Source organism: Petaurus breviceps, unplaced genomic scaffold, assembly GCF_028583685.1.
Source record: "Petaurus breviceps papuanus isolate PSGF00001 unplaced genomic scaffold, PetGlider_PUasm1.0 37, whole genome shotgun sequence".
Lineage (NCBI taxonomy): Eukaryota > Metazoa > Chordata > Mammalia > Diprotodontia > Petauridae > Petaurus > Petaurus breviceps.
The window spans coordinates 34,525,601-34,540,788 of NW_027186296.1; the positions used below are offsets into that span (position 1 = coordinate 34,525,601).

Consider the following 15,188-nt stretch of genomic DNA (forward strand, 5'->3'; position numbering starts at 1 on the left):
GTACAACAGTCCAAATCATGTTGTAGCATGTGCCACCTGCTGGTCAGATTCAAGTTCCAAGGAAACATTTCCTATCCAGAGCCAATCCTTGCCTTGAAATCCTTGACTGGAGGACACAAATGATGAAATCTGGGAAGTTGGTCTTCAGTAACTTTTGGCTTCCTTTTGCTGCCTTTTCTCCCCTGCTGGGTCTCCCACCCCAAGAGCCTAATAAGAATTTAAAATCTAATAATACAGATGAGGAAAACTGAGGACTGATGAGGTCAAGTGCCTTGTCTAGAAGGGGCCAAGCTGGGATTAGAACTCCTGACTTTCATCTCTGCTCTTTTCATTGTACCACAGTGAGTTGGTTTAGCTCATAGTATGTAGAGCTGGAAGGTACCTTTAAGTAATCGAAGGGAAGGCATGCAGAAGAAGGCGAAGTCTTGATCTTCAGAGGTTAAAACTGAGACTTATGGCGCAGTGAATAGAGCATGGGCCCTGGAGTCAGGAGGACCGGTGTTCAAGTATGCCTTGGACACTTAACACAAAAACTAGCCATGTGATGTTGGGCAAGTCACTTAACCCCAATTGCCCTCTAAAAAAAAAAAAACAAACCTGAGACTTATGGGTGCAACTTATAGGGAAGCAAACTTAATCATGAGGTAAGAGGAAACTTCCCAACAATTAGGGCAATCCAAAATCAAACAGGCTGCTTCGGGAGGTAGTAAGTTTCTCATCACTAGGTCTTCCAGCAGAGGATGCATGACCATGTCTTGGGAATGCTGTAAAGGAGTTCCCTACTCAGCTCTGACTAGGTGACTTTTGATGTCCCTTTGAACTCTGGGATTCTATGGATTTTATGGATGTGATAATAACACTCTTAATTTTGGTGTGTGGGGAATTTACTGAACTCTTCCTTGGAGGCAGCTGGTGGTGTGCTGGCTGGAGCACTGGATATATAGTCAGGAAGACATGAGTTCAAATTTGGCCACAGACACTTACTAGTTATATGACCCTGGGCAAGTCATTTAACTGTTGTTGTCTGTCTCAGTTGTAACTGTAAAACAGGGATATTAATAGCCCTGACCTCAAGGGTTGTTGTAAGGATCAAACAGATAATATTTGTATTGAGCATAGTGCCTAACACATAGTAGGTATTTAATAAGTGCTTATTTCCTTCCTTCTCCCAGCAAAATTGATATTTTAAAACAGAAACAGGAAGAGGATAATGCTGAATCTGAAAGAATGAATACTTATTAGTTTGTCTTTTGGATAAGTATGGGAGGGTGGTGGTAGAGAAAGATCTGGAACAGGACTTCTCTAGCATCATCTGGTTTCTATCCTATGGGTTATTACCTACCCTATCTACAAGTAAGGTTAATTTTAATGAAATGACCAATTATTAGGCACTTGCTATGTTCAATAGACATATTAGGGAGACAAAGAAGAAAAACAATGCAGCCCCCAGGCTTCAGGAGCTTATGATCCTGTGGGGACATCAGTTTTAAATCTCCAGGCATGAGGTCACAAAAGGGGAAGAGATTCATTTGAGTTGTTTCCAAACAGAGCACATAGGTACACAGGCACAACCACCTCCTGCCAACCCCCAGGTTCACTGCAGTAGGAACTTTGGGATGAGAAAGTTCCTTTCTATTGCCAGCCTGCGATTCCCCAGGGCTGGGCAAGTTTGCCAAAATGAGGTCTGTTTCCTGGGAGCTTTTCTGGGCCTGCAATCATTGCTGCCTTTGCTTCCCATGCTGCCCTGAGCAGCCCTGAGGGGAGCTAGGGATGCTGGGGGAGGCAGCTGGCAGGGCCTCTGCCAGGTCAGCAGCACAGCTGCAAAGGGAGCTGGTAGTTACCTTTTTTTTTTTCCATTAATATAATTCAGTTTCCCAAAGTAAGGGAAATTACAGAGTTTACATAAGGCTGGGGCCCGCAAGGATTTTATCAGGTCCAGATATGAAGCTATAGTAAGTGCTTGGGTAGTTTAGAAAAGGGAAAGCCACTCAGGGAAAACATTGGAGCCCTGAGATATCTCTACATCACCTAGTATGGAGTCACTGGCTCCAAAGGAGGCATGAAAGCCAGAATAACAGAATTTCAGAATCAGAAGTCCCACCTGAACAATAAAACCTTTCTATAATCTCCCTGACAAATAAATGGTCATCTGGTCTCTGCTGGAAAGAATGCTGCACTGGATTTGAAATTAGAAGTCCTGAGTTCAAATCTCAGCTCTGCTACTTACTGTGTGACTTTGGGCAAGCCACTTTCTGCCTCTTGGCCTCAGCTTCCTCATCTGTGAAATGAAGAAGTTGTACTAGATGACCTCTGAGGTATCCATAACTCCAAATCTAAGATCTTCTGCGCAGTGAAAGGAATAGAGTCCTGAGGGGGCTCCCGACCCTTACCCAGAGCCATAATTAGGGAAAGATGGTACATGCACCAATATTTGTAAGACTGTCTGTCCTAACTGCCTAATAGGCAGAATAGTAAGTGCCTGGATGGGAAGGAAGAGCAGAGACAAATATGGGCTAGGGTGGTCAGAGAAAGTTTCGTGGAGGGAGATGTGTCTCCAGCTGGGTCCTCAGGAATTGACAGACAAGGAAGAGTACAGAGGGCATTTCAGATGGCAGCAATGGGGCAGAGGTATGTCATCTCACTCTAATTCAACCTCCACATAGAGCTGCCAAGAGGATTTTTTTTTTTTTGCTTTTTGCAGGGGAGAAGGCTAGGCACTTGGGGTTAAGTGACTTGCCCACAGTCACACTGATAAGTTTAAGTAAGTGTTAAGTGTCTGAGGCTGGATTTGAACTCAGGTCCTCCTGACTCCAGAGCCAGTGCTCTATTCACTGCACCACCTAGCTGCCCTGCAAGAGGATTTTCTTAAAGCACAGGTCCAACCATGTCAGTCCCCTACTCAATAAACTCCAAAGGTTCCCTTCTACTTCCAGAAGCATATGTCAACCCTATTTGTCATGCAAAGCCCTTCAAAATTTGACCTCAACCCACACTTTATTCTATATTATTCCCCATCATACATCTACAATCCAGTCAATCTGATATTCTTTCTGTTCTTCATACATGGCATTCTACTACCCAGCCTAGGCTCCTCCCAATGAAATGTACCCCCCCCCCCACCCAACACACACACACTACTTCATTGTTGTTGTTCAATCGTGTCTGACTCTTTCTGACTCCATTTGAGGTTTTCCTTGGCAAATACAGTGGTTTGTCATTTCCTCCTCCATTGTTGAGGAAACCAAGGCAAATGGGGTTAAATGACTTGCCCAGGGTCACACTGCTAGTATCTGAGATCAGATTTGAGCTCAGGAAGATGAGTCTTCCTGACTCTAGAGTTAGTGCTCTATCTACTACACCACCTATCCACCCTATACCTCTATTGGAATCTGTTATTTCCTCTAAGATTTAGCCTTTCTGACTCACTCTAGTAGCTAATCCCCTCACCCCTCCAGATCACCTTGTATCTATTTTCTATATCCTTCTATAGGCATAGTTGCCTTCCCTGCTAGAATGTAACCCCTTGAGGACTAGGACTAGATCACTTTTATCTTTGAATCTTCCTTGTCTTGGTTGATTGACAGTGAGGATTTTTTGCTTGGCTGTAAGCAAAGAAAGTAAGGGCATGGAGAAGGGCAGAAACTGGTCATTTTGTTTATCTCATCCAATTTCTTGTGCCTCAGGTAGGTTGACACATAAGTCATCTAGGTAAGCATTTTTTTTTAAATCCCTAGAGAAGGTGCTCCAAACCAGGATTATGTGGCACTTTCTTGTAGCTAATAGCATTAATGTGTTTCAAGGATTGCAAAGCACTTTACATGTGTAATCTTATTTGATCCTCAGTTATTATCATCATCCCCACTTTACAGATGAGGAAACAGGTTGAGAGAGGTTAAGTGATTTGCTCAGGGTCACAATGCTAGTAAGTACCTGAGGTACAGTTTGAACTCAGGTCTTCCTGACTCCAAGTTCAACACTCTATTCCAATATACCCCCAAAATGCCTCTCTTTCGAAAAGAGTTTTAAGAATGCTCTTTTAGGGGCAGTTAGGTGGCACAGTGAACAGAGCACCAGCCCTGGAGTCAGGAGGACCTGAGTTCAAATCTGGCCTCAGATTCGTGTGACCTTGGACAAGTTACTTAACCCCAATTGCTCTGCCTTCCCCCCTCCAAAAAGCATTAAAAAAACCCAAAACAAGAATGCTCTTTTAACCTCACCTTTGACTTAATACTTACATCTAAGGAGCTTAGCCTTATGATCAGCTTGTTCCCAATCTAAATTATCTCAGAGCTAGTTCACTGGCTGCCACTGGTGCCCATGCCCCCAACTTCCCAGGCTCTAATTCTCTGGTAAACTCTAACCTGCCCAGTGCTTGGCATAATTTTCTGTCAGGCCTGTGAGCCTTAGTCATAAACCACTTTCTTCCTGGGTATTGATGATCTGACCCCAAGGATTCTGTATATAAGGCATGTGATTATGAACAGGGACTTGGGAAATCACAGAGAACTGGACAAGATTGAACCCAGGAGACCATCTAATGGTGGTTCCACATTGCAGTGATATGGCAGGAAGAACACTGGATTTGGGGTCAGAGGACATGAGGTCATTCTTGGCTCTTCCACTCATTATCTTGAGAGAATCACTTAACCCTTCTAAGTCCACTAATTCACTTATATAATTAAAAGTCATGTGGTCTTTAAGTGTGTGGGCAGGGACTTTTTGCTTATCTTTGTTTCCCTAGCATTTAGCACAGTCCTTGGCACATAGTAAGCACTTAATATATATACGCTTGTTAACTCTGATCCTTGTTGTGGGGTAAGGGGTTGTACATATGAGAACTTCTTTAGGTGTCTTCTAGGCTTAGGGAATTCCACAACTGATCCCAAATTCATCTAAAAATTCATCTGATTCATATAAAAATATCTTTCTTGGACTCCAATGAGCATACCTATCAAGAGTCACATGGGATCACTTTGGTATGTGAATTTGTACAAGCTGATTCAGCTCTCTGGTCCACATGTGAGAAATGAGGTTGGGCAAGCTCTTTATGGTCCCTTCCCTAAGTCCTTCTAAGCTCTACTTCTTCCTTGGATGCTCACTCTTCTCTGCCAATTCAAATCCACTCTTCCAGGGCCAGTGCAAGTCCTATTTCCTCCATTAAGTTATTCCTGACCACCACAGTTCAAATTTAACACTTAATTTTAACACTTAGTCTTATATTTATCTATTTATGTATTAACCTTGCCTCCCCAACTAGAAAGACTGCAAGCTCACTGAATGCAGGGACTATGCCTTATTTTATTTTTTGATACCACAGTGCCTGCAAATGAATATTTTTGGATGAATAAATGAAAGAATGAAAAGATAAAGAAAGAATGAATGAAGTTAGGGTACAGGATGAATAGATGTGTATTGTTCCCTGGGAAAGGCAGTGGATATGGCTATGGGGCCACTAGCCAAAATACCGCCATTACAGAAACAATTAAAACAACCAGAGGCTAAAGGAGACTACCAAGTCCATTTCTGGTATCTTCAAAACATTTTATTTCAATACTATCTTCATGTGGCGGCATAAATAATCACAGGAGACAACACAGTTCAAGTAAGGAGATGAGAGAAAGAAAGCAAAAGGTGTGAGTGGATAGAGAAGTACTTTCATCCAGCTAGTGCTAGACAGTCACGTAAAAGGCCATACTAGTGGGAGAAAGCAAGGAAATGTGGTAGAAGCCCACGGTAGCCAGTGGCTGATGGGGGCCCAGCTCCTGTGGGGTGGGTGTGTATAGCTATTTGGCTGTGGCACAAAGCAGTGGAAAAGTTAACATCGATAGACCCAGCTGTTGGGCTTTATAGCTTGCCTGGCCTTGCCATCTAGTCTTCACAAACATAAAGAGATGTGTTTGGCCCAGATATCTGTAGTTGTGCCCACAGGGAAGAAGAGATATGTGCAGAAGAACCAGAGTGGAATAGCATTTGGCTAGCATGTCTGGGTGAGAGGTGGGAGAGAGTGAGGAGAGAAGGGGGGGGGGGGAGACAGGGAAAGAGAGGAAGAGAGAGGGAGGGAGAGAGAGAGGAAGGGAGAGAAGGAGAGGCAGAGAGGGGGGGAGAAAGAGGAGAGAGAGGCAGAGAAGGGGGAGGGAGGGAGGGAAGGAGAGAGAGAGAGGAAAAGAGGGAGGAGTGGAGATAGAAGGAGACAGCAGGGGGAAAGGAGGAGAGAGGGACAGAGAGAGGGAGAAGAGAGAAATGCAGGAGGGAGGGAGAGGAGGGCAGAGAGAGGCAAGAAAGAAAAGAATCCTTGTTCTGTTTTCCCTAGGGGCCCAAGCTCTGGCCTTCTTAGTCTCATGCTTCCCAGAGGAAGAAGGTAATATCTCAACCTGAGTCCTAGGGAGAAGATCAGGGCTAACCCAGGGAAGGGGAGAAGTGCCTCACTGCTTGAAAAGGCTCAGTCCAGGTCTTTATAATACAATTGGCACAATTTGTGTTGAGGGTATAGGATTTCCCTCATATTAAAATTTCCCAGAGTGACTTGGACATGACATAATCCCCACTGAAAATGGTACCATGATGTCATGAGAAGAGCCCTGCATGAGAAGAGACCTGACTTCCAAGTTCATGCTCTGACACTCTTTGGGTAGCTTTCTGTCAATCACTTCCCTTCATGCCTTGGTTTTCCCGTTTGTAAAATGGGAATAATACTGCCCTCTCTACCACGCAGGGGTATTGTGAAGGTCAAATGAAATCATTTATGTTTAAGTGCTTTGAAAAGTATAAAGCTCTATGCAAATACAAGGAATGGTTATTATTTCACTAGGTGTTTGGTTTGCTTTTAAAGACATAGAGGTTGTTTTTGGTGGGAAAGAAATCAAAGGAAACCTGGCTCTTCCAAGTTAAGAACTGAGGTTTACAGGGGCTGCTTTGAAAGAAGAGAGGAGGGAGGCGGAAGAAGAGGAGAAAAGGGAGTATTTCAATTAATATCAGCGAATTAAGCCTTCAATTTATGGCATCTACAAGCGAGTGTCTTTGAGCTTGGCTACCGAGAGCTGCATATCCCCGCTGCAGCCCTCTGCACGGCAAGCGTTAACCGCAATCAACCTGGCTGTTTCATTTTATGGCTTCCCCAGCTTCTCCTGGTCGTCTTCGGTCCAGCTTTAAGCAGCCCCCTCTTGGGGCGTTCTATAATCTTGTGATCCATCAGAAGGGGTGCTACCGGCTAGTTCCTCCAAGAAAATCCTAGGGGTGCGAATCCAGAACCAGCCCTCTCCAGGACAGTAGTTTTCAGTTACAGCAGTACAGGTCAGTCCGACAGGGTCATTTGTTGCCTCCTTTTTTTTCCCCTTAGTTGAGATAAAGGGGCTAAAGCACATAATTCCAGTTATCGGTGAGCCCAGCCTATTGGCAGGCTTCTCAAGCACTGGCTTGTTCTGGGAGTGGGGGTGGGGTGGGGTGGGGGATGGGTAGGGGAGAGAGTGAATGGGAGGAAAATTAAAGAGCAAATATAAACAGAGAGTTTATTTAGAAAACGAGCCTTTGGGGAGCTAATTGTTCTTGGGGCTGTTCCGTAAGTTTTTGAGTTCCAGCTGCAGCTGCCGAATGCGGATGTCTTTCTGGGAGAGTTCCTCTTTCAATCGCCGAATCTCGTCCTGCTGTCGGAAGAACATTCGGAGAAGCTGAGAGGGAGGGACAAACAGATGGGGTGGAAAGAGAATAAAAAGAAAAATGAGTGCCTGGGATAGTGCTCTCGTCCCTCAGGCTTCACCACCCCCGACCCTGAGGCTTTCAGATCTCACCTTCCCCCAGAGATCCCTCTCACCACCCCGGAATTTCAGTGAATCAGCTTTTCACCTCCCACTGTTCCAAGGGCTGGTGGCCATTTTCTCCTGTAAGCTGGAAGATCTTATTAAATTAGGGGATTGCAGGCCTGGTCACTGTTTCTGAGCAAGAATGAGCCTTGGCCCTATTCTGGCTTAATACAGCACTCTCATTTATCTGGCATCACCAGGGAATGTGCTGCCCTATGTAAGTGAATTTTCCAGATGACTGACGCATATCCCTTTAAAAGCCAAAGCTCTCTTCTTTTCACTTTAGCCATTTGGGATGGAAATCTTTCCAAAATGTATAATGTATTCCTCTGCCTTTTAAGACACAACCGTAAATACGATTCAACCTTTTCTGTATGATTCAGAATCATCATCATAGACATCAATGCTATGTAATACAGGGATGCCCTTGGGGCCACTGAAGTGTCTGAGGCTGTTTTCCCCTTCACTAAATGGCCCCAGATTGCTCTACTTTTCTAGTTCTGGTATTTTATTTTTATAGCTTTCTCTCTCCTACCCAGTGTCTGGGGCCTCTAGCATCTTCCCCCACCCTCTATAATTTACTATGGGCTGAGAAACCAGGTAACTAAGGGTGCTAGAACTATGGATAAAATCAGCCAATGACACTGAGCAAGGGAGATGGGGAGACTGCCCTATGGGCAAAGGATATGAACTTTAAAGAGGCTAGTATAGAATAGCATAGTATGGTGGAAAACATTGGACTTGGAAACAGACCACCCATGAGTCATGAGATCATAGGCAAGTCACTTAATCTCTGTGTGCCTTAATCTGATGGAGAAGGAAATGGCAAGGCACTCCAGTATCTTTGCCAAGAAAACCCCATCCAGGATTATGAAGAGTTGGACACAACTGGATAACAGTACTACTCCCCCTATCTTCCTCAGAATTGTATGCATAATGCATACGAAACCCCTTATAAACCTTAATATGTTATAGAAATATAAACTAGTATTAGGGCATTCAATCTGGGTTGCTTGGAATATTTTCAAAACATCCAAGTTCCATTCAGTTGAGGTGACCATTAAGTGACTCCTGGGTAAGTGAAGTGTTTTCAACAATATCTTTGAGGCTTCTTTACAGAACTGCAGGGTTATTAGGAGAAACCCACAGGGTTTCAACACAGTGTGTCTGTGGTTATATGAATGGGGCTTGGGTTCATATGCTAATTAGAAGTTTATGAAGTCCTTTAGTAGTAATTAATAACAATAGCTCACTTGTATATAGCATTTTAAGTTTTGCAAAGCATCCTACATACATATTATCTCTTATTTAGTTTTCATAACAACTCTGTAGTAGTAGGTGCTATTTTTAGCCCCAGATGAGGAAACTGAGGCTGAAGGAACCTAAATGACTTACCCAGGGTCACTCAGCTAGTAAATGTCTGAACATCCTGTGCTGGCCCCCTCTCACATCCCACCTCCAAGAAACAACATAGCTATGAACTGTCAGTTGCCATTGCCACCTAAACATCAGGGCAGGTAAAGACAGTGATTTATAACTCCAGTAACAGCAAGCAACAATAATGGCTTGAAACTGAATCCATGACAGGAAACACAATTCTTAGCAAAAGTAAATTTAAGGTTTCCGATGGGGGAAAAACCCTTCCCCCCTCCCTTCTTCAGATAGTATTTATGAGGGTCAGAGCAGCAGTGGAAGCTAACAGCAGGCTGCTTATGGAGTTTGTCACAAAAAGAAAGATGACTGGGAGGGAAGCTGGTTTGAAGGCCTGGAACACATAATTGAAATTTAAAGGTCTCCCTCTTTGAAGGCCCATGGATGTAATAACTTATGTTCCTTACCTCGTTTTCTGTCCTGGGGGGGACATTTTCTAATAAATCTATTCCGTTGACCACAACACTCTTCTTTTCTTTGATTGGGGCCTTAAACACCACTTTGGGAGATTTCTTATAGCCTTCTTTTAAAGACATCAGCACTGGATCTAGGGGAGGCAAGAGGTTGTCAATTGGACTTATGACAGGATCAACTGGATTAGTGAACTTTCAGGACAATTCCATTATGTTTTCTTGGGCAATGCCTCCTCCCTGTCCCTTACCACCCCCTCCATCTTTTAAATTGTTTTAGTATGGTAGTGTGGGATAAGCCCTGGAATACGAGTTTGGAAATGAGTGTACTGGTCCTGGTTCTGTCATGGTATAGCTGTGTGTAGACCAGTTACTGAATTTCCCCTGTTCTTAATTTCCTCATCCATAAATAACAATCATACGTGCCTGATGAAGGATAGCCAAACTGGGCTTCTCCTGCTTCTCATGGAGGGGAGACACACACACACACACACACACACACACACACACACACACAGAATGACTGATGAATCCATGAGGATAGCCCCTGACATCAAAGGAATTCTAGGAACTCCTTTCCTACCACCCCCCAGAATTCTTATTTTTAACAAATTTGAAGTTTTGTGTGAAAACTTAATTCAAGTTGTTCACTTGTGTTCACTTGTAACAATAAGACATTTAATGAGATTTAATTTCATTTCCATTTTAGTGAAGGAGCTTAACATACTTATGTCCCAGTGAAATCTCCCTTTCCAGAAGCTCTCTTACTAACAAACCTTTGGATACCTGGGAAGATCCTTCTTTAGTTTGCTCATAATTAGTATATGTTCTTAGAGGGATGTATTTGAAAAGGGCTTCTGTTGGCCCCTTGAAAATAAGACAGCACTGTCCCTAACTGCTGTTACCGCTCAGACTTAGTTTGTAGTTCTGAAGTCAGCCAGTTTCCTTGAACTTAACATGTAACACTTAGCTTCTCAGAGACCAGACAGACAGCTGAGAAGCAACATGGCCAGTGGAGCTGATTAGCACATGTGCCCTTGAATCTTTTTTGTATTTATACATCATTGGTGGTGTGTTATGTTATTGATAAACCCTATAGTTAGATTTAAGAGGTATGAGACTATGTTTCTGTTCTTGAGAAGGGACAAGAGAAAGGTATAAGTATTTACACAGAGCCTATTATGTGCCAGTCACTGTGCTCAGAGTTTTTGCAAATATCTCATTTGATCCTTGCGACAACACTACAAGGTAGGTGTTATTAAGATCCCCCATTTTATAGTTGAGGAAACAGAGGTGAAATGACTTGCCCAAGGTCACACAGCTAGAAAGAGTCTGAGGCCAGATTTCAACTCAAGTCTTCCTCATGCTAGGCCCTGTACTCTATCCAGTGTGTCATCAGCCACCTTAAGACTGGGTTCTTGAGCCTTAGGATTGGAGTAACTCACTGCTCTGTGCACACTTTGCAGGATTTTTGTAAGAATGAAACAAATGTGGAAGCACATCACAAAATTAAAAGTGCCAAGAAAATAGAAAGTATTACTGCTATTGCTAAAGAAACCTCACCTTCTTCCTTCCATAAACAAAACTAAATCCTAAAAGCTGTATGACAGTTAAGACATCATCTGTGTGGGAGATTTCAATTTAAAAGAAAAGTGACTGAATCAGGATCTAAAAAAGATCTTGACAAGTTAGAATGTTGGGTTAAATCTAATGAGATAAAATTTAATAAGGCTAAATGTAAAGTTTTACATCTGGGTTCAAAATATCAACTTCATAAGTAAATGTATAGCTAGAAAGAAGTGTGCCTAAAAAAGATCTGAAGGTCTTAGTAGGCTGTGAATTCATTATGAGTCAATAGTCTGATATGGAAGGCAAGAAAGCTAATGTAATCTTGACCTACACCAGGGGTGGGGAACCTGTGGCCTAGAGGCCACATGTCACCTTCTAGGTCCTTGGGTACAGCCTTTTGACTGAGTCCAAGTTTTACAGAACTTTAATTTGGGCTCAGTCAAAAGGTCACACCCAAGGATCTAGAAGGCCACATGTTCCCCACCCCTGGCCTACACTAAATAAGATAGAGCTTTCAGAAATAAGGAGATAATAGTCTTGATGTCCTCTGCTAGCAGTGCTGATCAGACCACATCCAAAGAATTTTGTTTAGTTCTGGGTCACAGTATTTAGAGGAAGTACATTGATAAGATGGCAAGTGTCCAGAGGAAGATAACCAGAGCTGTTCATGGAGTCCATCCTTCAGTTTATGCTCAACTTGGAGAAGAGAAGCCTTTGAGACATCATGATCAATGCCTAAAGGACAGCTCACATGTGTGAGCTTCTTATGTGAAAGAGGAATATGACCCCAGAAGGGAGATCTAGAAGCAAGGGGGTGGTAGTTGCCAAGAGAAAAAGCTGGGCTTGATGGAAGGTGAAATTTCTTAACAATTCAAGTCATCCCAAAGGAGAATGTACTGCTTTGGGAGGTGGTGGATTTGCCCTCATTGAATGTATGCAAGTAGAGCACTGATGACCAGTTGTGGGGTCTGTTGCAATAGTGATCCTTTATTAGATCTGGGGTGGCCTAGATGGTTCAGAGATTCATTTTGTGAATTTGTCCTTTCTGGTCTCACTTAAATTGAACCCAGAGGCCCCTGAAAGTGTGGAGTCAGAAGCAGGATGTGATCTCAGCTCTTCCGTCTCCAAATCTGGGCCTCCTTCCATTACACCAGCACGCACGTTGCCTCTTGCTATCACCACTTCCCTCCCTTCCTTTCCCAGAGATCTCAAGGCTTACAAAGTAGCTCTTCCCTTGGGGCAGCTAGGTGGCACAGTGAATAGAGCATCGGCCTCAGAGTCAGGAGGACCTGAGCTCAAATCCAACCTCAGACACTTAACACACACACAAAAAAACTAGCCATGTGACCTTGGGCAAGTCATTTAACCCCAATTGCCCTCCAAAAAGCAAAAAAAAAAAAAGTAGCTCTTCCCCACAAACATGTCAGGTATATTACACATGTCCCTTTATAGCAGGGTAGCTGTAAGGAAAAGATTCAGATAGCTGAGGTCCCCATATTTGACATAAAGTGACTGAGGGAAGGAAGCTTTTTCTCCTCTGGCTGGGTAAGTTTATTCCTACCTGAAACTAGGACAAGCCAGATGACTCCAAAGATCTCTTCTAGTCGCAGGATTCTAAGATTCTGGTCAACCACATTTTTGTTATTCGGGGCGTCCCAGAAGTCTTAGTACAGTGCTAAGCTACTAAAAATTAAAATCGCACAGTCTTTGTGTTGGAATACTTTGTCTACGTATTGCCCACGGTTCTGCCTTTGGCCCCTTTCTCCTCTTTCTACACTCTTTCTCTCTTGACAATCTCATGTGCTCACATGCCTCTAATGATGCTTTCTATGCAGATGACACCCACATCTTTCTTCCCCCAACTTTTCCCAGAGCTCTACTTCTACATTCCCAGCTGCCTGCTGGGTATTTCAACAGCGATATATTGCTCACCCTTAAAATTCAACATGTGAAAACTGAACTCATCATCCTTTTTCCAAAGCCTGTCCCTTCCTCTCATTTCCTTTTTGCTGTTGTAGTTGATAGTACCACCACCCTCCCAATCGCTTTGGTTTATACTCTAAGCTAGCTAGTATCCATATATCCCTTTAAAGTTTAAAAAACACTTGATAAATATTATCTTATTTGATTCTCTTAATAACCCTGGAGGAGATGTGCTAACTATAACCCCTATTTTACAGATGAGGAAGCTGAGGCAAATAGAGGTTGTGACTTGCCTAGGGTCACACAGCTAGCAAGTGTCTGAGGTTGGATTTGAACTCAGGTCTTCCTGACTTAAAAAGATCTGAGGGTCTTAGTAGGCTGCGGATTCAGTGCTCTCTCTCCACTGTACCACCTAGATACCTCTTTAACTCTTTCTTCTCCCTCACCCCTTCCCATATCTAATCAGTTATCAGGTTCTGTAGTCTATCTCTATAACATCTGTTGCATCTCTTCTATGCTCCCAAAGCAATGCTCTAGCTCAGGCCCCCGCCTCTTTTCATCTAGCTGATTCTGAGTGTACTAACCAGTCTTCCTTTCTCCAGCCTGTTTTCTCTGTGCCATCCTTCACACCACAGCTTGAGAAACTTTCCTTAATCTACTGTCCCACTCAAAAACCTCCATCATCTCCTGAATAAAGTACAAACTCATGACTTGGCATCCAAGACCCTCCACAATCTGGCTCCAATCTCTTCCAACCTTATCACATACCACTCCCTGTCCCCTCACATGTTCTACTTTCCAACTACATTCAATCACCTCTCCATCTATCATTCTCCATCTGCCCTCTTCCATCTCCCTGCCTTTGCTCACACTGGACCTCACATCTGCAAAAGATCCTTTGACCCTCATCCTAATCTGGGGAAATCACTCTATTTAAGACTCAATCATTATATCATCTACCGGGGAAGTGAGGTGACTGAGTGGATAGAGTGTCAGACCTGGAGTCAGGAAGACTCATCTTCCTGAGTTCAGATCTGGCCTCAGACACTTACTAGCTGTGTGACCCTGGGCAAGTGACTTAAACCTGTCTGCTTTAGTTTTTCATCTGTAAAATGATCTGGAGAAGGGAATGGAAAATCTCTCTAGTATCTTTGTCAAGAAAACCTCAAATGGGGTCATGAAGAATTGGACATGATTGAAATGACTGACCAACAATGACAACAAACTACATCTTCCATGAAACCTTCTCTGACAAGTCACCTCTCCCTTCATCCCCAGTGATCTCTCCTTCCTCCAATTTCTCATAGCACTTTACCTGGCCTTCTCTTTTATACTTGTCTCACTCTGCCTCCCTTCATTGTTATTTGTGTAACATATATCTATTAGGCTATGAGTTCTTTGAAAGTAAGGTCCATATACCACATATATCCATGTACCACCTACATGCTAGGCATTTAATAAATATTTGTTGAATTAAATTTCATTGAATATATGGTATTTTTCACATTGCTCAAGTCAATAAGTCGTTACAGTATACTTTTGAGTCCTGGTTTTGTTGATAACAAATGAGCAGAAGGGAAGGTGGTATGGTAGAAGGAGGGTAGGCATGACAGGTGGTCAGGTAACATGGGCTCTCATCCAAGTGGCATACCATATTTATTTTTGTACTTCTGAAATAGAGATTGCCTTTGAGGAGCTTATGTTCCTCTTGAGGGGAGGAGGGAGTCAGTATAAGACAAGAAGAGGAGGGGGAGAGCACGGCTACCTGTGAAGTATCAGAGAAGGCTTCATGGAAAAGGTGACACCTGACTTGAATCCTGAAGGAAGATGAGATTTATGAGAGGCCAGGAAGCAGTGGGGAGGGCATTCCATGATTGGGGGATGGCCTTAGTAAATGGAGAGAGACGTGGGGCATGAGATGTAAAGTTTGATTGGTATGTAGACTGTGTGAAAGGGAATAATATGAAAAAAAAAGGTGGAAAATTAGGTTGAACTTAGTGCAAATTCTGCCTTAGATACTTTTTTTTTGCCTTTTTTTGGAGGGCAATTGGAGGTAAAT

The 15,188-nt window shown here is 43.2% G+C and overlaps 1 protein-coding gene across 1 annotated transcript in view; it reads right to left on the reverse strand.

Annotated features, from left to right (window-relative positions):
- Positions 1-5,227: 5,227 nt before the first annotated feature.
- The window catches only part of CORO2B (coronin 2B), a 250,729-nt gene continuing 240,768 nt past the window's right edge, over positions 5,228-15,188 (reverse strand). Inside the window, exons 8-9 of the mRNA XM_069099299.1 lie at positions 9,635-9,803; positions 5,228-7,664 (exon numbers count right to left, since the gene is read on the reverse strand). Of these exons, the coding sequence (XP_068955400.1) occupies positions 7,533-7,664; positions 9,635-9,803 (301 nt within the window). The 3' untranslated portion in view covers positions 5,228-7,532. The remainder of the gene's footprint in view (positions 7,665-9,634; positions 9,804-15,188) is intronic.